The 27,402-nt window shown below is 46.0% G+C and overlaps 1 protein-coding gene across 3 annotated transcripts in view; it reads left to right on the forward strand.

The window, feature by feature from the left end:
* Nucleotides 1–27,402, forward strand: part of LOC146809783 (uncharacterized) — a 728,115-nt gene that overhangs the window by 607,783 nt on the left and 92,930 nt on the right. For 2 of the 3 annotated variants that reach the window (XM_085616628.1, XM_085616629.1), the window contains exons 20-21: nucleotides 20,748–20,834; nucleotides 23,913–24,032. In XM_085616628.1, the coding sequence (XP_085472754.1) occupies nucleotides 20,748–20,834; nucleotides 23,913–24,032 (207 nt within the window). The remainder of the gene's footprint in view (nucleotides 1–20,747; nucleotides 20,835–23,912; nucleotides 24,033–27,402) is intronic. The other variant, XM_085616630.1, reaches the window with a different exon arrangement.

The following is a 27,402-nucleotide window of genomic DNA, read 5'->3' on the forward strand; positions in this document are numbered from 1 at the left end:
GACAGTTTAAAGCATTTGTTGTACACACTCAGTCAGCAAATGGTCTCACACACTCAAGAACTGAACTCTAGGCCAATGGTTTTTGTATAACAATAGGTAGTTGTTTTATTTTAGAACCAACAATAGGTATCAAAATATACTTTCTCAGATTTTGATACTTTAGATAAATACTTTTCAATAGGCAGTAGACTTGAATATAATAATTACAGTGGTTGCAATAGGCAACACAATTTCAAACACAATAATACATTGAGCTCAATGGGAATTTCAAATTAGTTACTTTAAGGATTACTTTTCTAACTCCAGGACTGGATCCTAGATTCAGTCCTGGGACAGTTCTTCGAAACAGGTGAGTAATTATGATTTAGTTACTGTTGTGATTTTTAAGCAATATTTTGGTATTTTAAAAGTTGACACTTGAAAACTTTTTCTAATAAAATCACCAATGTTATCCTATGGGAGGGAATTCATTTAGCAGGTAAGTGGGGTTATTGTTACTTTTTCTAGTTCAGTGTTGGATCCTGGATCCAGCACTAGTGAACCACCTGTAAGCAGTTGAGAGAATGCGTTTAGGTTATACAGGCGATTTATAACGAATATTTGTAAGTTTGCAAAATCGACACTTAGAAGAAATTTCACAGAAAAACAGTCGATGGTTTCCTATGGAAGAAAATTCAAGTTACAGGTAAAGTATGTTCTCGTTACTTTTGTAATCCAGTGCTGGGCTCCTCGGTTCAGCACTGGAACATCTATCTAAAACAGGTAAGTAATTACGTTTTCACAGTTGGTGCGATTTTTAAAGAATATTTGTAGTTTGCAAAAATCGAAATTTCACAGAAAAACAGTCAATGGTTTCCTATGGAAGAAAATTGAGTTAGCTGTAAGTATGGTTGTAATTACTTTTCAGGGTCAGGGCTGGGCACCAAGATCCAGCACTGAGATCTCTCCTGATAGCAGGTGAGTATTTTCATTTTCGTTACTCGGTTGATTTTAGGTGAATATTTTAAAGTTTAGAAACTCCACACTTAGAAGAATTTTCAAGTGAAACCAGTCAATGTAAGTACTCGACTGGCAGAGTTAAGGTTCTAGGCATAGACTCAGGGGTCTCCCAGGGTCAGGTAAGTACAGTTGTTACACCCTCAGCGGCACAGGGGCAGCCGGGTGCAGAGTGAGGTAGGCCCAATGTTATCCTATGGGAGGTAGGGGGCCTGTGGTTGGTGGCTGCTGGCTAGCAGGCCACGCGGCTGTGGGAGCTGGGCTCCTGGTCACTTGCTCAGGGCAAATGGGGAAGTAGGCTAGAGTAGAAGTTGCACTGCCAGGGCCACTTGGGCGGCTGGGTGCAGGGTGCTTTTGAGCTGTCGGGCGCTCAATGGATTGCAATGGAGAAGCTCAAGAACGAACAAAGGCTGCAAGCTCGGGGACGAAGATTCTTCAGGTGCGAGCACCACTTCGAGAGGTAAGTTGGGTAGTTGGAGGTTAGGTAGGCACCCAAGAGTTGGGCACAGGTGGCCGCAGGGGGCCGGGTGCAGGGGTGCCATTTGGCGTCGGAAAATCTTACCCTCTGCTGGTCACGGTTGGAGGGGTCCCTGGTTCTGAGGCTTCAGGCGTCATCAGAAGTGTCGAGGTGGGTCCTTGGGTGCTGAATTCGGGGTCACAGTCGCCGGGGGGACGTCCTCATGGTCTTGGTCCACTCTGGCACAGGCCAGGCTTGGCGGGTGCAGAGTGTGCAGGGTTTGCAGTTCCTGTCTGATGCCAGGGGTCAGTTACTTGCTTTGAGCAGTACCAATGCTCGTGGGAGTGCCAGTTGCTCAGAGTCACAAGGTAGCCAGGTCCTCTGGGGTTTGTGAGGTTGCTGGCCACTGGAGATGCCGGGGTTTAGCAGGAGCAGGTTCGAGGGTCGACAGGTCGGTAGGGCTGGGGCCAAAGCAGTTGGTGTCTTCCTCTTGTTAGCAGCTGCACGGCGGGGCTTCTTGATCTTCTTTGCTGTTTCGGAATCTGGATCTAAGGAAGGAAGGTTCAGAGTGCCCCTAAATACTAGATTTAGGGGCGTTACAGGTAGGTAAAGGGCAGGGACCAATGGGTCCCTGCCCTGGGGTGGGTACTTTACTCTTATTTCACAAGACCTCTCAAAGACTGTGAACCATTTGGTGATGTCATCACCTTCCTCAAATTTAGGGACAATCCCTTTGGGGATTTTAGGATCAGAAGTTTCCTCCCTATCCTTATTTTTATTATTGCTTCCACCATTGATGGGTGCTAAACCCATCTCTCTCATTTCTTTCTCTAGAGCCAGGAGCCTGGACTCTAGATCCAACCTTTTGGCCAGCTTTGCTAAAAAGCTGTCCTCTTCACTGGTGGGTCCCCCAGTGAACTCTCTGGTACCTGGTTCACCTGTGTGATCTCTAGGTTCCCAGTTGCTGATTCTTGGATTCAAGGGTATGAGGGCCCTTTCCTCCCTAGGGATTACTGGAGGGGGGGTCATTATCCTCCTCCCTCATCTGACTGGTCATCACCATGTTCCGATGGGTGGTCCTCAGCATACTCAGCCAAGAGCTCCGGGAGCCCTAGTTTGGTTGGATGCAGGCCCATTGGTAGATTTTTATGTTTGCATAGGGACCTCAATTCCGTGAAAGACAAGTGTAAGTAAGGTGTGAGGTCGAGCTCCTCCACCAGGTCCTGCATGGTATTATTTTCACTAATAGCTGGGTTTCTTTGAGACATTCTAACCAAACAGTTCTAACCCTCTACCCTTGACTATAGTGACTTTTATTTTTCTAAAATTCTAATGGGACTTAAGCAAGGCCCTGACAAGACTTTTAGTATTTTGGAAAAGACCAATCAGAATTCTAAAGGCAATTTTAAGAGTTCTGTCGTGTGATCAGATGGTAACAAAGTAGTCCAACAAATGCAAGTTTATACTGTTCTCAAATAGGTACAGTGTGTACAGAGTCCACAGTCCCCAGAGGTTTGGCAGAGGCTAAAGTTAGATACAACCTTAATCTTTAAAGAGGTAGCTTGGTCGAGCAGTAAGGCAGTATCAGAGGACAGTGTAAAGCATTTTTCTGATGGATACATCTCCCAGTGGATTCCTCACCTTGTGAATATCCCCTGCGCCAGCAACATTCGGAAATTTTTTGTAGCTCTCCACGCCGACGAGGACGGACGTCACAATAGCGTGGCTCCGCACGCGGCTCCGCTGACGTCACTGGAGCCATAAGAGAGCCTCGTCGGCGTGATGACGTCAGTTCCCTTTTTTCCGCGCTGTCGATGCTAACGGTTTTCTGGGACTCTCTGTAGTTGCTTTGTATTTTTGGATTGTGTTTCTGGTCTTCTCTTGCTTCTTTCCTGAAGATGTTGTCGAGGAAGTCAGGGTTCAAGCCCTGTAGAGAGTGCAGAGGACGTATGTCCATCACGGATCCGCACGAAGATTGTGTCTGGTGCCTGTCGTCGGATCACGACGTCGAGGGGTGCTCTTGCCGTAAGATGAACCCGAAGGCTTTAAAGGAGAGAGAGGCCAAGCTGTTCATCGCGAAGATGAGGAAGGAGAAGAGAGGTCGAAGGCGGTCGAGGTCGGGTTCGAAGTCGACGTCGGGTCATGCTTCAAGATCAAAGAAGCAAAAAAAGAAGAGGAGGCACGGCTCTTGGCACCGTTCAGATAAGGAGACATCTCCGAAATCGACTTCTCCAGTTCCTCGGCGTCATAAGGACTATGTTTCTCCTTCTCCTTCGAATCCGGCTTCACCTGTTCGTCCGGCTTCGCCTGCAGCCTCTCCGGAGCGCGCTCCAGCTCCATCTCCGACGCATTCTCCGGCTCCGGTGGAAGAGGCTCCGGTTCCTGATGAGTCGTCGACTCCATTGGCTCCACCGTCTGCGCCGATTGGCCCGAGTCCAGTAATGCCTCAGCCTGAGCCTGCATTGGGCCCTTACCCATCTTTCCCTGTCCCGGGCCAAGACCCATCGCATTACTTGAATGCCATGTATGGTGTCTTTACGAGAGCAATGTACCCCTCTGGAGCACCTTCGGGTCCCTTGGGTCCAATGGCCTTTAATTTGGGGGTCCCTCAGGCCTATGCTCAGGCTCCCTTTATTCCATTCCTTCCTGCGGCGCTGTCCTGGCATTTCCCGACGCCGAAGACGTCGACGCCGTTCCCTTCATCTCCGGCTCCGCCAGCTCGACCTCGTTCGACTCAGGCTGTGCCTCCGGATCCGTGTTCGATGCCGGCTCAGTCGGAGTCGTGTGTGCCGGTATCGGTTCTGAGGATAAGATCCAGGCGGGAGGCTCAGAGGATTTTGGTAGAGCAGAGGTATCGGGCAGAAGAATGGGAGGAAGGTGAGCTTCAAGAGTCAGATGCCTTGTTTGAAGACTTAAGGGAGGCAAGTGGCCTTGACATGTCCCCAGAATGGGAGCTTTCTCCTCCTTCAGATGCGCCCTCTAAGGATGTGGTTCCTTACCACACAGTCATAAGGAAGGCAGTGGATCTCTTAGACTTGCAGCTCCCAAAGGCTGAATTTAAGTCTAATATCCTGACGGAGGTTCTTCATTCTCCCTCCACTGTAGTAGAACCTGTGCTTCCTTTCAATGATGCCATCACTGAGCCAGTTATGGAGGTTTGGCGTAAGCCCTTTTCGGCTCCGGCGGTGTCAAAATCTGTTGCTAGGAGGTACAGGGCGGCTCCAGGAGATCTGGACTTCCTAACATCCCATCCTTCTCCTGAGAGTCTGGTGGTTCAAGCTGCATGTTCAAAGAAGTCTTCTGGAGCTTTTCCTCAAGTTCCTGGTGATAGAAAGTCAAAAAGGCTTGACCAGTCAGCCAAGAAGGTGTTCTCCTCGGCAAGTATGGCCTTGAAGTCCACAAATGCCACCTGTCTTTTGGGCCGTTACATCCACGCCCTAATGGATTCTGCAAAACAGCTGGCTCCTAAATTGTCTGAGGAGGACAGGCAGAATTTTAATGAGGTCTTGTCGGATACTCAAGCAGCTGCACGTCAAGTTATTCAGAGTGGTTTTGACACTGCGGACTCTGTTGACAGGATCATGGGCTCCTCGGTTGCCATAAGAAGAAGTGCTTGGCTTAAGTCGTCGGAGTTCTCTCCAGATGTACAGGCAACACTTCTAGACCTGCCCTTTGATGGTTCTGAACTGTTTGGGAAGAAAGCAGATGCAGCCTTGGAAAGGTTCAAGGACAGCAAAGCCACAGCTAATTCTCTGGGTCTGCAGGCGCAGCCTAGAGGTTCCTCTTACAGAAGGTACAGAGGTTTTGGGAGGTCGTCCTTTCGGACTTACAGGCAGCCGCAGCAGCAGCAAAATACCCTGTATAAGACCTACAGGGGCAAGAACAGAGTTCGTCCACGAGGTCGTCCTCCTCCTCCTCCTTCTCCTTCTCCTCCTCTTCCTCCCTCCCTCTTCCCACAGCAAAGCAGCCCTACATCCACCATTCTGGATCATGTTGGTCCTGTGGGGGGTCGGCTTACCCATTTTCTGCAAGATTGGGAATCGGTCACTACAGACCTTTGGGTTCTAAATCTTGTGGAAAATGGGTATACTCTTCCCTTTGAGGAATTCCCTCCAAATTACCCTCCTTGCCAAGGTGCTTGCTCGGAGAACCACCTTCTCCTGCAGGACATTACTGAAAAAAGGTGCAATAGAGGTGGTTCCAGAGCGGGAAAGGGGTCAGGGATGCTACTCCCGGTATTTCCTGATACCCAAGAAGGATGGCAGGTTACGTCCAATCCAGGGTCTCAGGATCTTGAACCTTTTTTTGAAGCAGGAGAAGTTCAAGATGCTCACCCTTGCGCAGGTTCTTCAAGCGCTGTAACAGGAGGACTGGATGGTGTCGATCGACTTGCAGGATGCATATTTTCATATTCCGATCCTGAAGTTGCACAGGAAGTATCTCCGTTTTACGGCAGGGTCGCAACATTATCAGTTTGCGGTTCTCCCGTTTGGTCTTACTACTGCACCTCGAGTCTTCACCAAGGTGATGGCAGCCCATCTCAGAAAGTTGGGGATTGCAGTTTTCCCCTATCTGGTCGACTGGCTGATCAAAGCGGAGTCGCCAGACAAGGTGCTTCATCATCTGCAGGTTACAACTCACCTATTGTACAAATTGGGTTTCTCGATAAATGTGCCCAAATCTCACCTGGTGCCCTCTCAGCGCAACCTGTTCATAGGGGCGGTACTGGACACTACCGTGTGTCGAGCATTCCCTCCTCCACAAAGGATTCTCGACATACAGGAAATGATTCCCTTGTTTTACAATGGAGCGGTCGTTCCAGTCCTGAAGGTCCTTCGTCTGCTCGGTCTCTTTGCTTCCTGCATTGTGTTGGTCAACCATGAACGCTGGCACATGAGGGCGCTCCAGTGGTGCCTCCGCAGGCAGTGGTATCAGCACAACGGAGATCTCAGAGTCTGTGAGGATCTCCAGAGAAGCTGCAGCGGATCTGTCTTGGTGGAGCGTGGAGGGCAATCTGTCTCAAGGAAAGCCATTCCATCTACCTCCATCGGTGGCCACGGTGATAACGGATGCTGCGCATCTGGGGGATCTGGAGATCAAGGGTCTTTGGTCTCCAGAGGAAAGGTTGCTTCACATCAACCTTTTGGAGTTGCGGGCGATACGTTTGGCACTCAAGGCCTTCTTCCCTTACCTTCGCGGTCACTCGGTTCAACTCCTGACGGACAACACTACCGCGATGTGGTATGTCAACAAGCAGGAGTGGGGTGGCATTGTCTCTGCAGAGAGGCTCTGCGTCTCTGGTCCTGGGTTCAGGATCATCAGATTTGTCTGATGGCAAATCATCTGGCCGGAGTTCTCAACGTGCGTGCAGACAGTCTCAGTCGGCAGTTCTCTGCCGACCACGAGTGGAGGCTCCATCCGGAGGTGGTTCGTCACGTCTTTCAGACGTGGGGAACTCCTCGGGTGGACCTGTTTGCCACTCACGAGAACGCTCACTGCCCGTCATTCTGCAGTCTTCAGTATCCGATGCAGGGAGCTTTGGGGGACGCGTTTCAGTTGAGATGGGACTCGCATCTCCTTTATGCTTTTCCTCCCATACCCTTGATTCCTCGGGTTCTGAGGAAGATTCGCCAAGAATGGGCCCAAGTAATATTGATCACCCCAGATTGGCCAAGAAGGGTGTGGTACACAGATCTTCTCCACCTCTCCTCGTGTCCTCCGCTCCGTCTCCCTCTCAGGGCAGACCTCCTCTCGCAGTCGCAGGTTCTACACCCCCACCTCCAGAGCTTACACCTTCATGCCTGGAGATTGCACGGGACAACCTGAATTCTTTTTCTCTCCCGCCTGATGTGGTGGACGTGATTTTGTCTGCCAGGCGTCTCTCCACCAAGTCTATCTATTCCTATAGGTAGTCCAAATTTGTCCATTGGTGTGGAGAGAAGTCTATTGACCCTTTGAGGGCTCGTTTATCCAACATATTTCAGTTTGCTCTCCCTCTAGCTCAGCAAGGTTTTGCTGTAGCTACTGTGAATGGTTATTTATCGGCTTTGTCAGCATTGCTTTGCTTGCTGGATCAGCCGTCCTTGTTTAAATCACCTATTGTGTTACGGTTCATTAAGGGCCTTACCAACAAATTTCCGCCCACTCCATTTTTTGTGCCTCAATGGGACTTAAATTTTGTCTTAACTTATTTGATGGGTTCTCCCTTTGAACCCTTGCACAAGTGTCCCTTAAGGCTATTGTCTTTTAAAACAGTTTTTCTCATTGCCATTACCTCGGCAATAAGGGTAAGTGAGCTTCAAGCTCTGAGTTCGAAACCCCCGTTCTTGACCATTCATGCTGAAAGAATGGTACTCAGGACCAGGGCTGCATTTCTGCCTAAGGTGGTAACTCCTTTCCATCCTTCTATCTTCCTCCTCACCCTTCCAAGGAGGAGGAGCAGCTTCACCGCTTGGACCCTAAAAGGGCGGTGAGTTTTTACCTCAATAGAACTAAAGATTTTTGAGTGGATGACCAGCTCTTCGTGGGCTTTATTGGCTGCAGGAAAGGCGGAGCGGTTCACAAGCGCACCCTTTCCAGATGGATTATCTTGTGCATCAAGATCTGTTACTCTTTGGCCGGTAAGGAACCTCCATAGGGTATAAGGGCTCACTCCACCAGGGCAAAGTCTTCTACGTCTGGTGGGAGGCGATGTCAATCTAGTCATGGATGGGGAGTCCGATAGATCACGCCGCGGCTTCAGTTCAACGGGAGCGCTTTCCCCGAAGGGGAAGGAGTGGATGGCCCAAAGGGAACTGGTAGATTTGTGGAGGGAGGCGCACCCTTACAGCACGCACTACACATTCTATTCACATGTGCACCACACTTATGCTCGGCTAGACCACCTTATAGGTTCCTTGGAGGTACAACCGCTCGTAAGGGACATAGATATTATCCCTGCCGCCGTATTGGACCATGACGCAGTGGTAGTGACTATTGCTGTCCCCCGGTCTAAGACAGCGGGGGATAGATGGCGCCTGCGGGAGGCCCTTCTACAGCGGAAGGGGGTGGCCCAACAGCTGCACAAACGCATCGCAGACTACCTCGCACTTAACGATACGCAGGACACACCCTTGACAGCAGTTTGGGGGGCGCTAAAGGCGGTCATAAGGGGGGAACTGATAGCCATTTCAGCGTCAGAAGCCAAAGAGCGTAGGGAGAAGCAAGAATCCTTGACGGCTCAAGTGGTCGAACTCTAGCGGTAGCACAGTCGTATCGGGGCTCCCAGGGTGTGGCGGCAACTGAAGACTGCCAGGGCGCAACTCGCTGGCCTCGATCTTGATCGCGCAGAGTATGCCACCTTGCGGCTGCGTCATGCCTACTATGTGGGGGGCGATAAAACAGGACGTCTCCTTGCCAGCGCGCTGAGAGCTCGGGTACAGCGGTCGAAAATCACAACTCTTTGTAACACCCAAGGAGAGAAAGTGGACAGCGATGACCAGATTGCTGAAGCCTTTAGAGAATTTTATGCCTCGTTGTATAGTGCTGATCGGTCCCTTGACATTGACGGAGAGGCGTACCTGAAGGTGGCGGCAACGACGGCGCTCCATACACTCGGGCCGCCGCGTTGGATGCGCCTATTAGATTAGAGGAGGTGGTGGGGGCGATTTCACGCCTCAAGCCCTTAAAGTCACCTGGGACGGATGACTTCTCCGCGGGCTTCTATAAAACGTTTTGCCCTGTGCTCGCACCTCTTCTGACGAGACTTTTTAACTAATTCCAGGGGCCTGGCTCGATCCCTCCTGATAGGTTGGCAGCCGATGTCATTGTATTACCCAAACCAGGAAAAGACACTACCCAATGCGCCGCTTATAGGCCTATTTCCCTACTTAACCTGGACCTTAAAAAATTTACGGGGTTACTAGCTTCCAGACTTGGCCCACGGCTACCTGGCATCATTGAGCCAGACTTATCTTGCTTCATCCCCAGCAGACAATGCAGCGACAACACCTAACGCCTTCTGCACCTAATAGATAAAGCTCATTTTCAGGGGTTGGATGCCATGCTCCTGTCTATAGACTCCGAGAAGGCGTCCGACAGAGTGGACTGGGGTTTTTTGGATAAAACAATGGCCCACTTTGGAATCGGGGACCTCTTCCGGGCATGGGTTGCTAGCTGTTATGACAAACCGAGAGCGACGATCCGTGTCAATGGTATCGGCTCTAAGCCCTTCGACATCAGGAGAGGCACCCGACAGGGGTGTCCGCTTTCTCCCCTCCTCTTTACGCCCTATGTCGAACCCTTGGCACAGAGGATCCGCGACAACCCTGACATTACCGGTGTCGCTTTTAGGGGGGAACAGCATACCCTTAGTTTATACGCAGATGATATCCTGGCTGCGCTAGAAGATCTGAAAAAGTCAGTGCCTGCCTTCTTGAGGGAGCTGGAGACCTTTGGGAGGGTATCTGGGTTTAAAATGAACAGAGCGAAGTCAATGCTCCTCCCTTTGGGCAGTAACATGCACGCAGTCCGTGAGGCATCTTCGGATTATGGGGGTCTGCAACTCCAGGACTCCATCCCGTACTTGGGGATAGTTCTTACCCCATCCACCGAGCGGATAGTCAGTCTAAACTACATGAATATTACCTCCCACATTCAGGGTGACCTCAGGCGATGGCAGAAGCAACCCCTATCCTTGCTTGGTCGTGTCGCTGCAGTGAAGATGTCTATATTACCCAAACTTCTCTATATTTTTCAGACCATCCCGGTGCTTCCGCCCCTGGGCACCATACAATAGTTACAAGACCCAGTGCAGCACTTCATATGGGCAAGGAAACGGCCGCGTATGCGCAGAGACCTCTCCTACCGACCTCCGGATGAGGGAGGCCTGGGGATCCCGAACCTACTGTACTACTTTAAGGCAGCGCAATACCTGGTAGAGTGGAGCCGACCAGAGTCGGAGAAGAGATGGCTATTTCTGGACAGGGCAATGGTGCAAACATCGCTTTGGAAGTTACCCTTCCTAAGCATCCCGATAGGCCGACCTACCTCCAGAAGTCCCACATAACTCGTACAGTATTGCGAGTGTTGGACACAGCGATTCGGAGGGGGATCACCACTTTTCCTTCACCACTTACACCTCTATTCGATAACCCTGAGTTTACCCCGGGATTAGAGAAGGGGGCTGTTTGAGGCATATGAGCTGCAGATTAAACACTTTTGCATAGATCGCCATCCGGTGTTGGGCCCGGATGTTTGCAGTTTGTTTTTCCTCTTGGAAAGTCTTTGGAAGTCACGAGGTCGGTGACTCCTCCTTTAGATGGTATTGCGCATGGGCTTCGGCTCCATCCTCAGATTGTTTTTTTCCACCATCGGGCTCGGATGTAATCTTCGCGCTTCGGTTCCGAACAGCTTCCAGTTCGACGATCGACGCGCAATCCTCACCCCAATTTGCGGTATTGTTTCGATCGCGATCTCTTCAATCAACGCGCCTTCTCATCGGCACAAACCTTCGGTTCCAGTCATCGACGGCGGCCTTCGGGCCTACCCAAGCTCCGGTCCCGGCTCATGGAAAGAACTCCATTTAAAAAGTGCCCTCGATGTGGGTCCAAATTTCCCCACACCGATCTTCATGAGGTATGCAACCTCTGCGTCTCCCCTGAACACGAGGCTCAAGACTGTCCGGCCTGTCTTTCCGATCCAAAAAGACTATTCGGGACCGAATAGCCAGAAGGAACATGGCACACTCCTTGACGTCCATTCCAGTCGACATCTTCGGAGACGACATCGACGATCCGCAACATCATCGCACCGAAGAGGACCTCGTCAGCGCTTCCGAGGCCGACGAGTCAGATGTGGAAGACATCACTCCGGCGCAGAGGGTCGTGAGTACCAATCTACCCCCCCCACCCCACCTCCCCCCCACACCTGCGCCGTCACCCAAAAAGGCTTCGGTCACGCCTTCGCCTCCGGGCCTAAGCAAGACCAGAGACACTGCTTCACACACCCCACCCGGTGAGGAAGCCAAGTAAGTCTTCCGGCGGCTTGGGCTCGAGCCAGCCTACCAGCGGTGCCGAGAAACACACTTCGCCACCGAAAAAGAAACCGGCCTCCACCTCGACACCGAGCTCTGCACCGAAGCCCTCATGGTCGAAACCCAGCTCTTCGGTACCGACCAAACCACACAAGGCCACCGACACTTCCAAGACGAAGCCCATCTCGGCGCCGACCAAGAGACCGGAGGGTCCCAAGCCGGGTTCTAAGCAACAAACCGGCACAGAAAAACCTAAAAAGACATCGGCCCCGACGGACCAAATAACCTCACCAGAGCTATTTACACCGGATCCCGGGCAAAAAACTCTCACCAAGGATCCAAAAACTGGACATTTGACACTCTCTACCAAAAAGAGACATTTGGAGAAGCCTGCTCCGCCTCCACCTCCAAAGAAGAAGGACTCTGCTACCTCTCAGTTCAGAATACCTTCCCCTCCCCCTCCACCTCCTCCTCCTTCCCCACCTCTCCCCTCTCCACCCCCACCTCATCGTTCTCCAACCCCGTCTCCAGACGATGATGATCAGGGGGACCCATATCATGATGTAGGGGATGTGCCACAGGACCCCACCCCTACAGGATCCCCAGATCCATGGGACGATTACAATATTCCAAATATCCCCAACGTCCCACAAGACGATCTTTACCCTTCTAAACCATCTCCACCAGAAGATTCATTAGGGTTCAACCATCTTCTGCAAAGGGCGGCACATTATCACGGGGTGGACTTGCATACCGACCCCGTGGAGGAAGATTTCCTCCTAGACACATTTGATACCTCACACAGGTCCACCTCCATACTGCCCATGCTCAAAGGGGTGGTAAAGCATGCAGCAGAAGTTTTTAAGGACCCAGTTAGAGCCAGGGTCGTTAACCCACGTATTGAAAAACAATACAAACCTGCTCCCTCAGATCCCTCCCTCATCAGCGGACCAGCGCCACTAGATTCTTTAGTAGTATCTACGGCACGTAAAAGGGCAAATTCGCAAGTGTCAGGTGATGCACCACCACCTGACAAGGAATCAAAACTACTAGATGCAACAGGCAAACGCACAGCATCCCAGGCGGCCAACATATGGCATATAGCAAATACTCAGGCACTACTGGCCAGATATGACAGGGCTCATTATGACGAATTAGAAAGCATAATGCACCATCTCCCTGAAAAATATAAAGCTAGGGCCAACGAGTTAATTCAAGAGGGTAAAACAATCACGAATACCTCCATACGTTGTGCCCTAGATACAGCAGACACAGCCTCCAGGGCCATCAACACCAGCGTCCTTCTCCGTCGCCATGCTTGGTTAAGGGTATCTGGTTTTAAAACAGAAGTAAAAGCCTCCATCCTTAACCATCCCTTTGACCAGGAACATCTATTTGGGCCAAAGGTGGATGAGGCCTTAGAAAAAATGAAAAAAGACACGGATACCGCAAAATCCATGGGGGCCTTACAGTCTCACCCGCCCAGACGCTCCTTTCGCCGCTCCTCCTTTCGGAGTACATCCAGAGGCTACTCCTCAGACACAGCGTCCACATCATACAAATCCCCTACTCAGACCACCTTTACTAAAGGTTACCAAAGAGGCGGCTACAGGGGTAACAACAACAAGGGCAGAGGCAAAACAAACAACGCCCGTTCTGCCACACCTCCTGCCCAGTTAGAGCCAGGGTCATTAACCCACGTATTGAAAAACAATACAAACCTGCTCCCTCAGATCCCTCCCTCATCAGCGGACCAGCGCCACTAGATTCTTTAGTAGTATCTACGGCACGTAAAAGGGCAAATTCGCAAGTGTCAGGTGATGCACCACCACCTGACAAGGAATCAAAACTACTAGATGCAACAGGCAAACGCACAGCATCCCAGGCGGCCAACATATGGCATATAGCAAATACTCAGGCACTACTGGCCAGATATGACAGGGCTCATTATGACGAATTAGAAAGCATAATGCACCATCTCCCTGAAAAATATAAAGCTAGGGCCAACGAGTTAATTCAAGAGGGTAAAACAATCACGAATACCTCCATACGTTGTGCCCTAGATACAGCAGACACAGCCTCCAGGGCCATCAACACCAGCGTCCTTCTCCGTCGCCATGCTTGGTTAAGGGTATCTGGTTTTAAAACAGAAGTAAAAGCCTCCATCCTTAACCATCCCTTTGACCAGGAACATCTATTTGGGCCAAAGGTGGATGAGGCCTTAGAAAAAATGAAAAAAGACACGGATACCGCAAAATCCATGGGGGCCTTACAGTCTCACCCGCCCAGACGCTCCTTTCGCCGCTCCTCCTTTCGGAGTACATCCAGAGGCTACTCCTCAGACACAGCGTCCACATCATACAAATCCCCTACTCAGACCACCTTTACTAAAGGTTACCAAAGAGGCGGCTACAGGGGTAACAACAACAAGGGCAGAGGCAAAACAAACAACGCCCGTTCTGCCACACCTCCTGCCAAATGACTTCCCCCCCCGCTCCCCCCAGACCATTCCACTCCGGTCGGGGGCAGACTCCAAAATTTCCTTCATGTCTGGGCGACCATCACCTCAGACAAATGGGTGACCCAAATAATTCGGTCAGGCTACTGCCTAGAACTAATACCTACGCCCCCAAACATTCCACCCAGGCAACGCCCAATGTCACAAGAATATTCAAAATTACTAAAGCAGGAGGTAATCTCCCTCCTACAAAAACAGGCAATAGAACACGTTCCTGTCAATCAACAAATTATGGGGGTCTACTCCCTATATTTTCTCATACCAAAAAGGGACGAGACGCTACGACCTAGATCTCCGGCCCCTAAACACATACATACACTCAGACCATTTTCATATGGTAACGCTTCAGCAGGTACTTCCGCTCCTCTCCCAAAACGACTTCCTCACCACTCTGGACTTGAAAGACGCATACTTCCACATTCCAGTGCACCATGCTCACAGAAAGTACCTCAGATTGGTAGTGGACGGACAACACTACCAATTCAAAGTGCTCCCGTTCGGAGTCACAACAGCACCACGGGAATTCACCAAGTGCCTGGCAGTGGTGGCGGCACACTTGAGAAGACAGCACATTCACGTCTTCCCATACCTAGACGATTGGCTGATAAAAGCCACTTCATACAATCAGTGTGTACAACACACCTCCACCACAATCGAACTACTTCACCAACTAGGCTTCACGGTGAACCACCAAAAGTCCCAGCTACAACCATCCCACATAAAACAATACCTCAGTGCCACCATAGACACCTCAAAAGCGATAGCCTACCCCAATCCGGCCAGGATTGCAAGCATTCAGGCTTTGCGACAAAAATTCATACCTCAACACTCCCTTCCAGCACGAGTGTTCATGCAACTAATAGGGATGATGGCCTCTTGCATTTTCATAGCGCCCCACGCAAGACTCCAGATGCGTCCCCTCCAAGAGTGCTTAGCGCACCAGTGGAACCAGCCCAAGGTCAACTGACAGATCTGGTGTTGGTAGACGGTCGCACCCATCGCTCTCTGCAGTGGTGGAACACCACAAACCTTTCCAAAGGTCGACCGTTCCTGGACTCGGTTCCCCAGATAATTCTAACAACGGACGCATCGCTCTCCGGCTGGGGAGCTCACCTATTACATCTCACCGTGCAGGGCACATGGACGCCTCAACAAAAGTTACTCCTTATCAACCATCTGGAGTTACTAGCAATCTTTTTAGCCCTAAAATCTTCTCAAACACAGATTTCAGGCAAGGCAGTCCTCATTCGCACAGACAACATGACGGCCATGTATTATATACAAAAACAAGGCGGCACACACTCTCCACAGCTCTCTCAATTAGCACAGAGCATATGGAGATGGGCAATTCCCCACAAAATCTTTCTCCTAGCTCAACATGTCCCAGGAGTCCAAAACACCGTGGCAGATCTGCTCAGCAGACAGACACAACAAATCCACGAGTGGGAACTTCACCCACAGGTTCTTCATCCGTTCTTTCAAATGTGGGGGCATCCACAGATAGACCTCTTTGCCACCCACGAAAACACAAAATGCCCAAGCTTCGCCGCCAGATTACTACACCCATTGTCCAAAGGAAATGCGATATGGATGAACTGGTCAGGCAAATTTACGTATGCTTTTCCGCCTCTCCCACTCATTCCATTAGTGGTGCGCAAACTACAACAACACTCCCTCACACTAATCCTAGTAGCTCCAACGTGGGCCAGACAACCGTGGTACACCACGCTGCTGGAACTCTCTGTAGTACCACACCAAAAACTACACCTCTCACCATGCCTCCTAACCCAGAACCATGGAGAGAGCAGACACCCGGACCCAGCTCAGCTCAACCTTGCGATCTGGCTCCTGAAATCCTAGAATTTGGGTACCTAAATCTTCCCCCTGACTGTATGAACGTCATCAGAGAAGCTAGACGACCTACCACTAGAGCGTGCAATGCTGCCAAGTGGAAACGATTTGTTGTTTATTGCCATAACAACACCATCAATCCCCTGGACGTGTCCATTCAACACATCATAGGTTACTTACTCCACCTACAAAGGTGTAATCTAGACTATGCGTCCATTTGACTACACCTCGCAGCAATTTCAGCTTACTTACCAAACAGGCAACATCTTTCACTCTTTAGAGTACCTGCCATTAAAGCCTTCATGGAAGGCCTAAAAAGAATAATTCCCCCCAGAGTACCACCCTCACCTGTGTGGAACTTAAATATTGTTCTCGCAAGGCTAATGGGGCCTCCCTTCGAACCTTTACACAAATGCGAAATACAATTCCTAACATGGAAAACAGCTTTCCTTGTAGCCATGACTTCCCTTAGAAGGGCCAGTGAGATACAAGCACTTACCATACAAGAACCTTTTCTTCAAATGCACCATAACAAGGTTGTTCTCCGTACCAACCCAAAATTTCTACCTAAAGTCATTTCCCCTTTTCACCTAAACCAATCTGTAGAACTACACAGTATTTTTCTCGCAACCACAGACTGTTGCAGAAAGGGCTCTGCACACGTTAGATGTCAAACGAGCCTTACTCTACTACATCGAGAGAACACAACCTTTCCGCAAGACCAAACAACTGTTTGTCTCTTTCTCTCCACCACACAAGGGCAACCCCATCTCAAAATCAGGGATAGCTAGGTGGATTGTAAAATGCATTCAGATTTGCTACCACAAAGCAAAACAAACGCTATCCATTCCCCCTAAAGCCCATTCTACACGAAAGATAGGGGCTTCCATGGCATTTTTAGGGAACATCCCATTAGATGATATATGCAAAGCAGCTACATGGTCTACACCGCACACTTTCACTAAACAATATTGTGTAGATGTGCAAACTAAGCAACAAGCTAGTGTGGGCCAGGCTGTACTCAAAACGTTATTTCAAACCACTGCAACAGATACCGGTGGTCGCCGCTAAGGTTGGGAACTGCTATATAGTCTATGCAAAAGTGTGTAATCTGCAGCTCATATGCCTCAAACGGAATATGCTACTTACCAGTATGCTTCTGTTGTTGGCATGTAGAGCTGCAGATCTACACACGCCCACCCGCCTCCCTGGCTACCTGTATCTGTTCCAGTTTATCTTATTTAGATACACACATGGGTTTCTTCACTGTTATTACTACGCTCCATCTTTCCCTGCTGGCGAAAAACAATCTGAGGATGGAGCCGAAGCCCGTGCGCAATACCATCCAAAGGAGGAGTCACCGACCTCGTGACTTCCAAAGACTTTCCAAGAGGAAAAACAAACTGCAAACATCCGGGCCCAACACCAGATGGCGATCCTTGCAAAAGTGTGTAGATCTGCAGCTCTACATGCCAAGAACAGATGCATACTGGTAAGTAGCATATTCCTTTCAGTGGTGGCGGTCGTCCCCATAAAGATCCGCGGCCCATCTGTTCGACCTTGAGGGCTTCATTCAGTTTAGTGATCTTTCAAGGTATCACGGCATCACAGCTCCACACCGATATCAATATTTTCAAATTCGCCATTGGTTGACTCAGCCCAAAATACGCCCTCTAGTCGGTAGAAGGCTGACCACTTTTGAAAAATGGCTTCTTACTAGAGATTCGGACCGCAAGCTGATCACTGACTTATACAAGATGATCTGCCCGATGGTCACTTCATGCCCATCGGCCGGTCAAAAGCGCTGGGAACGGGAGTTGGGGAGAAGCTTCATATTAAAGGATTGGCAGGCTATATATTACAGGGCCAACCATACAGCCAGGAACACTGCCAGCAAAGAAACCGCTGTGAAGGTTGTTACTTTCTGGTATCTGACTTAGGTTACATAAGGGCAACCCTAGCCGGAGTTCCACATGCTGGAGGGGATGCGATGAGGAGGGCACCTTAACCCATTTACTATGGGAATGTAGTGAGGTGACGGGTTACTGGTCAGCAGTTCTTAATGACATTGATAAGCACTTTGAAACTGAAATTCCTTGTTGCCCTGCTTATAGGGCTGCCCAACGCACTCACTTTCCCTTTGAAGTCTCTCCAGGGGCGTCAGATGGGAGCATCAGATGGGCGCCCATGGGAGCGGCTGTCCAGCACATTATTTCACTCTGGGGAACACGAACCCGGCCTACCCACATTGGCTGGTTGCATAGATTATGGTATACAGTGGGTATGGAACGCACACAAGCAACCCTCGCACAGTCCACGGCATCCTTTCACGCAGTCTGGCAACCTATCCTATCCCTCCTATCAACGGAATTTAATGAAGTCGCTTGTCCCAAATATCTCTGTCTTTTACGCCTTACCGACACACTAGCCTCCAGAGACACTTATGACAATCGATAGAGGGCGGTGCTCTCATGTGAAGACCTCAAGCGGCATGACATGGCACACCGGTTGGGTGAGGGGGGGCTCCCACGTGGGGTGGGGTTGCTGTTATGGTTGATGTTTTGGGGGGGGATGAGCGCATGGGCAGTGGGAACCTCGACCCCGCTTACACCCATGGACATTCGAGACTTTAATGAATTACTGCTATAACTAGTGGTTGTGGAAGGGTGGAGGGTATCTGGTGTTCATCCGCAATGTATCAGCAGAGGAACAGATGAGCCTTGTAATGTATTTGTTTTGACGCCAAAATTTTATAAAACAAAGTTAAACCAAAGCTCCTCACACAGAACCATGGAGAAATAAGACATCCAGATTCAGCTCAACTGAACCTAGCGATCTGGCTCCTGAAATCTTAGAGTTCAGTTACCTCAACCTCCCACCAGACTGCTTGAATATCATTAAAGAAGCTAGGCGCCCTACCACTAGAGCGTGCTATGCGGATAAATGGAAAAGGTTTGTTATTTACTGTAATAATAACATAATCAATCCACTAGATGCCTCAATCCAAAACATTTGTTACCTCCTGCATCTACAAAAATGTAATCTGGCCTAAACATCTATATGATTACATCTTGCCGCCATAGCCGCTTACCTACGAAACAGACAACTTGTCACTTTTTAGGGTACCTGCCATCAAAGCATTCATGGAAGGTCTTAAAAGGATAATTCCTCCTAGAATTCCACCTTCTCCTCAGTGGAACCTCAACATTGTCCTTACCAAGCTCATGGGTCCCCCTTTTGAACCTGTGCATAAATTTGAGTTACAATTTCTCACATGGAAAGTAGCCTATCTCATTGCAATCACATCTCTCAGGAGAGTTAGTGAGCTCCAGGCATTAACCATACAAGAACCATTTTTGCAAATACATCACAATTAAGTGGTTCTTAGGACAAACCCCAAATTCTTACCAAAAGTAGTTTCTACTTTCCACCTTAACCAATCTGTTAAGCTGCCAGTCTTTTTCCCTCAACCAGACTTAGTAGCAGAACGGGCTCTTCATACACTTGACGTCAAAAGAGCTATCCTTTACTACATTGCAAGGCCAAAACTTTTAGAAAAACTAAACAACTTTTTGTATCTTTCTCAGCACTACATAAAGGCAATCCTATATAAAAAGCTGGAATTGCCAGGTGGATCGTTAAATGCATTCAGATATGCTACCAAAAAGCAAAGTGCACATTAACAATTCCCCCTATAGCGCATTCTACTCGCAAACTATGAGCCTCTATGGCATTTTTAGGAATCATTCCCCTAGATGACATCTGCAAAGCAGCAACTTGGGCTACACCACACACTTTCACAAAACACTACTGTGTAGATGTGCAAGCGAAACAACAAGCTAGGTGGGCCAGGCTATATTAAGAACAATTTTTCAAACCACTGCAACAGATACAGGTAGCCACCGCTAGGGAGTTAACTTCTGTAAAGTCTATGCACAAGTACACGATCTACAGCTCATATACCTCGAACGGAAAATGCTACTTACCAGTATGCATCTGTTCTTGGCATGTAGAGCTGTAGATCCTTAAAGGCCCACCAGCCTTCCCGGATACCTCTAACTGTTCCAGTACCATCTTACTTACATACATTACACATGGACATCTTTCTGTTTCTCACACACTCCACCATCACCCGCTAATGGCGAAAAACAATCTGAGGGTTAAGACGATGCCCATGCACACTATGGTCTTAAGGAGGAGTCACCTATCTCATGACTCCAAAGAACTTCTTCCAAGACGAAAACAAAGTGCTAAAATCCAAGCCCAACACCAGATCGCGATCTGTACACAAGTATACGGATCTACAGCTCTACATGCCAAGAACAGATGCATACTGGTAAGTAGCATTTTCCTTTTCTGTGAGTCATGTGAGTTGTGTTGGTACAATTTGTTTCCTTTATTTTACTTCATCTACATTTTTGTAAATATTTATACATATCAGTGTTTGAAATAATAATTTCTAGCCTAATGTATATGTGTATGTTGTCACTTGAAATCCTTACTTTAAAACAATATTTATGTCAGCTCATGTAAATAGGATATGCCTGCAGTCCCTATGCTAAGAACCACACGGTGGCTGCCTCTGTCTCCGTGCTGATAATGCTTGTTATGTGTTAATAAATATATAGTGCTGGTTACTTTCATAGAAATTAAAAGACCTAGGCCATAATCATGATGCAGCTGTATTTTTGCATCCTCGGTTTCTTAAGCTCAAACATATCACTCTGAATTTCTCCCTGTTGCTGTATGCTCTTTAGACCGAACAAGTCAGAAACGGAGAGGCACAATCCTTACTTGGGTGTGTGGGGTCCATCATGATAGGTCACCATAGTTTCAAAAGTAAAAGGATTATGCTGTAACATTATTGTAATTATTTAGCCTTAAAAATAACTGGTGTAATGTGACTTGTCTAGGAAGCAGTTCAGTGTACAGCAGCAACAAACGATTTTGACAGCCTGCTACCGACCAATTTGTTAACTTGTGAACTCATCAAAGAGGAGGTATGTACACTTTCCCTTCATCACTTACAAAACAAAAGCACACCTACATCAGACAGCTAGGTAACATTTCATTTTCTATTAGTGTGATAATACCTTAATATAATTGTTCAGACAAGATCTTATTATGCACCAAAATTCTTTCCTCCTTTCTGTATTACTCCTTCTGCATACTCCACTTGGCTGTACTACTCTTTAAACTGATATCGTCCCATGGTTTCCTAGTATCTTCCTCAGTCATGTCAATGCTATACATTTAATATCCATCTTTCACCTGCCAGGAGTAAATCAATTTCTGCTTCCTCACCATAAGTCAAATCTAGAAGTACATTCCTCATTTGTCACTTTTTCTTTTTAAAGGGCTTTGTAAAAATCTTATTGCACATAATTCATAAGTTGTTTAAGAATTAAACTTAACTGTTTAGTCGTTCTGCATACTATTAAAGATTCATGTTTGTATTTATTCAGGGCATGGGATAGTCCTGGCTGTTACCAAAAATGGCAACACATTCCTTCTCATTAAGTGGGGTAATCCATCAAAGATGAATGGGCCTTGATGCCTTGAAAATGTAACGCCTGCTTCCTTAGTTTTTCAGCTTCAGGGTATACAGTGGACAACTATGAGATATTCCTAGATAGCCTCTGGCATCACTCTATTTTCCACTCTAAAGGGTTTTTTCGGTCTCTAAACCCTTAGCAGTTTAATTTTGCTTCCTAGGTTATCCCATTATCTTTATTCATAGATTTTAGGACAGTTGCCTAACTTTTTAGTTAACACATGGAGATCAAAGTTATCAGATGAAATCATCCTTTTTTGTTTCAAACAACATTAATGTCCAAGTTGGGGCTTTCATAATATATGTTTATATTCACACAGGTTTTATTGGCAAATCTCTGAGGTCCCTCCTTCAGCAACAATGATCTTAATGAATAATGATAAAGTCAAATTAAGCATGACCCTTGCACATGGCAGTTTACTAATGCAGTGTCCTATGTATGTTCTTTTATGACATTATTTTAGTGGTGGTATCCTTTCAACACAAATAAGTCATTTTCTTTTCTTGTGTTAATTGAGAATGTTTTGGCTGATATGTTTTGACTGTCTTATGAGCAACTGGAACTAATTCAGAGTTTAAAGTTTTCTTTTCTCTTTTTTGGCCTCTTCTCAGTGTTTTGAAACTATTTTCTAAGAGGTTACTTTTTAAATAATATAACTATAGACTATTTGATACATAAAGACTGTACTGGAATTGTTTTCTCCAGTAGATATGTCATTCATACTTCTTAGTCGCTACAGCCATTTAAAGAAGTATGTATTATGTTTGTAGGTCCTAGTATATTTAGGTCCTAGTATATTCATTATACAGGAGTCACGACAATTGAAGCAAAATATTTTTATTGAGCATGTGTAAGCTTTGCCTTCAACATCTAATTAGATTTAAAAGATCATGCTGCCTTTGTTTCCGAACAACTGAATTCTTACAAAGTCATATCTCTTTTGCTCTTTGTAGGATTCAAAACGGCACTAATTAGTCCTGTATAATTATCTACATAACTATTGCTTCTGGCTTGTCCAAATTGGGAGACTATTTCATTAACTGATCACTGGAAACGAAAAACTATACATAAAAAAATGCAGTGAATCCACTGCCATGTTTAAAATCTCAAAATGGGAAATTATCTGTACCTTCTTTAATTTCTTGCAACGTTTTTCAAGGTTGACTGGTCAACTGATCTGAAAGCCCAGTTTTGTCTGCAATTTCATAGCAGCCAGAACTGCTGAAGGGCTTATTTTCTTTTACCACTCGGACTTAAATGTGCAAGCTAAATGAATTTTATGAAGTAACAGTTTTTTTTATAGTAGATTGCTGGTTAATGCTCACATCTATTGAATTTCGGGACATTACCAATATTAGATTGTTGTTACTCCATGAGTTTAATGTAGCTGTTTTTTTCCAATCAAAACCTCCTTGTTTAATTTGTGTCCTGTTAAAAAAAAAAAAAAAAAAAGAACGTGGTAGGGAGCTTGCACTATTTTATTTTTATTCTGTGTGTTAGAAGTCTTCTCACATCTTTTGGCAGGGAGAAAGTGGAGATTGGAAGTTGTTATAGCAAAAAGACTACAGACATTCCCAAATGACATCTTGAAGAAAGACTATTTTTGCACATTTTCTGTTGTGTTGTTGTAGTCATACAGTTAGTGAACTGAAGCATCTTGTGAACCCATAAAAGACTTAATATTAGAAACATAGGGAGGCAAGGTATTCTATAACCTATTGTATTCTGTGAATTTCCTCAGAACTGTTTAACGTTCTGAATGTATGCACACCAGTAGGCCTCATTGCCATGAGGATGTAAGTTGTTAGCGCCCATTCCTTGTGGCTTTTTTATTACCTTTAGGAAGGGATCACCTTGTTATTCAGTGTTTATGAATATTAATGAAGATCACTTGACCGAAACGAAAATATTACTTGCCTGTAGCACTAGTTTTCTGTGAAAGGTATCTTCATTACATTTATATTTTAAATTCATAAACTACCTACGCTCTTAACCTAGAGATTTCACAGGAATAGGAGCAGGAGTTTGGTCATAAGACCTTATGGTTTTATCATCAGACTGTCAACATGATCTGGGGGACTAACCCACTGTATTGGAATTATGGTGGTGCAATAGCAGACTTTAGGTGCCCCCCACAGATTTTTCTCTGTGCTAGGCTGTATGTCTAATACAATACTTTTCATTTTCCTTGCTTTTTATAAGGGGGAAGGATGACATTATTATGAGCAATATATCTAATATGTGTTTTAGTAATCCAATTTTAGGTTCATATTGTGTTTTTGATGATTTTTCTCCTTAGTTTTTTTTTAAAAGGTTCACAAAATGTACAACAAATGTTGCCTGTTGGTAGGCATGTTATTATTTTATTGTGTTGGATGTTTTTTTCTTTGTGCTTTTAAAGGTTTTCTGGAATCCCAGGCGTGGGCGAGACCATTAAATGTTTATGAATTTATTGAAGATATCCTAAACAGTGAACTAGTAATGTTCTCTTCTTTGTCATTGAACTTATTCCCATCTGTTCAGGGTCAAGAATGCAGCCATACTGAAGAGCTTGCTGACACAAGGAGGACTGCTAACATTGATAATTCGGCTTCTCCAGGATCTCTTGCTGCTTCTGTGACACCAGAAACAACTGTACGCCAGGTAAATACCTATGTGCGTGCCTCTCTCTCTCCATTCCTAATACAGACACTGCATAGCTGAAGCAACGTTATTATCGGCTTATAGCCCGCTGTAGCAGGCTATACCGTCTATTAAAGGTCCGCTACCGGGTTAAAGGCCCGTGCCGAAGGCGTGGGCCTTTATCAAGGTAGCAGGACTTTAATAGCCGGTATAGTCCCGCTACGAAGTGCTATAAGGCTATTAGAACATTCTGCCACTAGAGGGCAGAATGTTTTAACAAATAAAACAAAGGCCTCTCGCAGCTCGAGGGGATTTAAATCCCATCGAGTTCCGAGAGGCCTTTGTAAGACAATGGAATGTTGCTCTGCGGGGCCTTACCGGCGCGTAGAAACATGGAGCACTCCATTGTCTACAATGGAGCTCCCAAGATTCCAATGTTCTAACATGCTTTAAAGCACCACTAGCTACACAGGAAAAGTGTGCAATGGTTGCCCCATTTTGTACCAGACATCCCTGGTACTCAATACTCCATTTAGGACCAGGCACCCTGGTACTCAGTGCTCCATAAAGTTGATCAGTGCCCAACGAGAAACTTCAAACAAGGCAGGGCCGTTTTACACAGCAGCGTGGCCAGGTTAAGCACCCTCACACCAAACAACTCAAGCAAACGATTTGGTGCATGAGGTCTGCGGGTACCGAAACCTCCCTGAGGAGTATATGGCAATCTTGTGGGAGTCACATAGGCCCACTAAAGTAAATAAAGTCTAAATGTTTTATTGATGATGACCCTGACAGGGATCAACAATATTACCACAATCATAACATAAATCCATTACTGCACATACATGAAATATTTGAAACAGTATCAAAAATGACTTAAAATTTAAAAACAATATAGCATACATATTCATTCGACGGGAACAATATTTAATCAATTCAACTGTTCTTGTTTTGCTAAAATGTAAATATAAGGGTAGTAAATTTCAACGATGTACTTCTGAGACTGCCGGGCAGATGAAAAGTGCATGTCTTAAAACTTGAATATCTTCATTACACAGTTCACACAAGCGTGTAGAATTACACCAATCACTTTTGTTAGCATTAAGTAGTAACACCCACAACCTAAGTAACAATATTACCCACCTACTGCCATGATCTAAATTGAGGGATTTATGTCTGTATCATCTAAAATAGCTGGCAATGATTTATATAACGTTAAATTCATACAATGATTAATGTCACATATGTGATCTAATCTTGAAATAAAATTGTTTTAAAAAAAAGCTTTCTTTGTGCAGAAGTCCAAGCGTATAAGAATTCCATCTTGCATTCCAATTTATTTAGAACCAATTTTAGAATTTCAAAAAAAGTATAGTCTTTCTTTAATATAACAAGTGAGTCCTGCTTCAAAATATCTCTAAGTGTACCCTCTTTTGCATTAAATAAGCAATAAGTTCAGTCCACTATATTTGTCATTGAAGTGGCAAATGAGCTTATAAGTGAAAATTCTAACTGCAGTGACTGCACAGAGAATAATTCTTACTGTGGCCAGTTTTCATAGGATCTTTCCTTCATATTGATTAAAAAATGATAATTGCTGAAAGGTGTAATACTCAAGTGCGTATGTGAAAGTCGGTGATATTTTTACTCTGTAATTTTCTAATACATATTTAAAGTGTCACCTCCCGAAGATTTGTAAAACTGATTTAAGACACCCACATGCCTTGAGGCATTATTTCTTAGATGCATCTTGTGAGGTTTGTTATTGAGATTATGAGAACACTTTTCAAAAATATGTATAAGGTTTTATCATTTCCATTGGTGTTCCACCTAGATACCAACTAAAGGGACAACAGTGTTTTCTTACTTTAAAAACCATTATTTTTGTCCAATAGGTGTTGCTTTTTTTTATTCTGCATACAAATTCAAGGCTTTCAAATTACTTTGTAAATAAAATGGAGTAAGATCAAATAAAACCACAGTGTCTGAATACATTAAAACATGTAAATCATAAGATGCAACACGTTCAAGAAAGTATTTACGAATTGAGCAGAAAGACCATAAAGGCATATAAAGTAAGGAAGAGGGGCCAACAGTCAGCCCAGTCGTAGACTGTTCTTTGTTTGTATTTGTGGGTGCTAGGACCTTGTTTCTGTCCATTAAAACTCTACATCATGTAGAAAAATGTAATGCTATAAGTAGTCTTCATAAGTTCGGATGAATCTCCTGTACAAGTAGTTTTCTCCAAAAGATTGGCCTGTCCACTTCATCGAATGCTGTTGAAAAGTCAATAAAGGTACTGTAAAGGATTTGCCATTTCATTACCATATATTTATCTATTAAGGTAGAAACAATTGCACTGCTGGCCTTCACAGAGTGGTTGGGTTTAAAGCCAGCCTGTTCTTGTGGAATAATTCCTTTAGAAAGTGCAATCCTGCAAGTGTTCTAATATACTAGCAGCAAAAATAATTTCTAATGCACAGAGCACAGCCAACTGACAATAACTGTCTGTAGCCGTACCAGAGCCTTTCTTATGGAGAGGTATTATGATACTCCCTTCTAAGGGGAGGAGATTTGACCTATTTGATAGCAATATTCAAAAAGTGGTAGCAGATATTTTCCACTTATCGCAGGATCCTTTTTCAGAACTTTTATGGAAATTTGGTCTGGACCCATTCCCAGAGGATTTCGCACCTTTTGTGTATAGTATTAGTTGGCCCACTACATCTGCATGCTATGCTATGCTATGCTGCTAAGCAGAAAATATTTGTCCATTCTGCATCTCCAAGCAATTTGACCCCTTCAAAGCAAAAGTTGATAATTTACTGCCTTGTATGTGTTCAGAAAGCAAGTCTAGCATACACTTCTCTATGCCTCCATTTAACTGCTGTAGCTGCATACATTATGTACAAATAGCCCTCATACCCCTTTAGGATTCCTGTGGTCAGGGCATTTCTGGAGGGACTCAAAAGAGTGATATCCCCAGGAATAACTCCAGCACCAGTTTCGAATCTTAATGTGGTTCTCACAACGCTTCTGGGGCTGACTTTGAACCCCTCCCCTCATGTAATCTATAGTTCCCTTACTTGAAGGTTGCCTTTTTGTAGCTTTAACTTCGCTCATGGGCATCAGCGAATTATAAACTCTTACTATTCAAGACCTTTTCTCCAAGTACTCAAAGTAGTAGTTAATCTTTATTGCTTGATGAATAAAAACTGTTGCAATATAGTGCACAATAAAACACATTATAAAAAACACATAAAACGCACACATCAAACCGTCTGCATAAAAAGTATATAAAGGAGTTTGTCATCTGTAAGTCCATTTAAATCAGCACTTAAAAATCTTAAAACCCTCTTGACCAAGCCTTAATTAAGGACATTTGAGGGAG

The sequence above is a fragment of the Triturus cristatus genome, chromosome 7, assembly GCF_964204655.1.
Source record: "Triturus cristatus chromosome 7, aTriCri1.1, whole genome shotgun sequence".
In the NCBI taxonomy this organism is placed as follows: domain Eukaryota; kingdom Metazoa; phylum Chordata; class Amphibia; order Caudata; family Salamandridae; genus Triturus; species Triturus cristatus.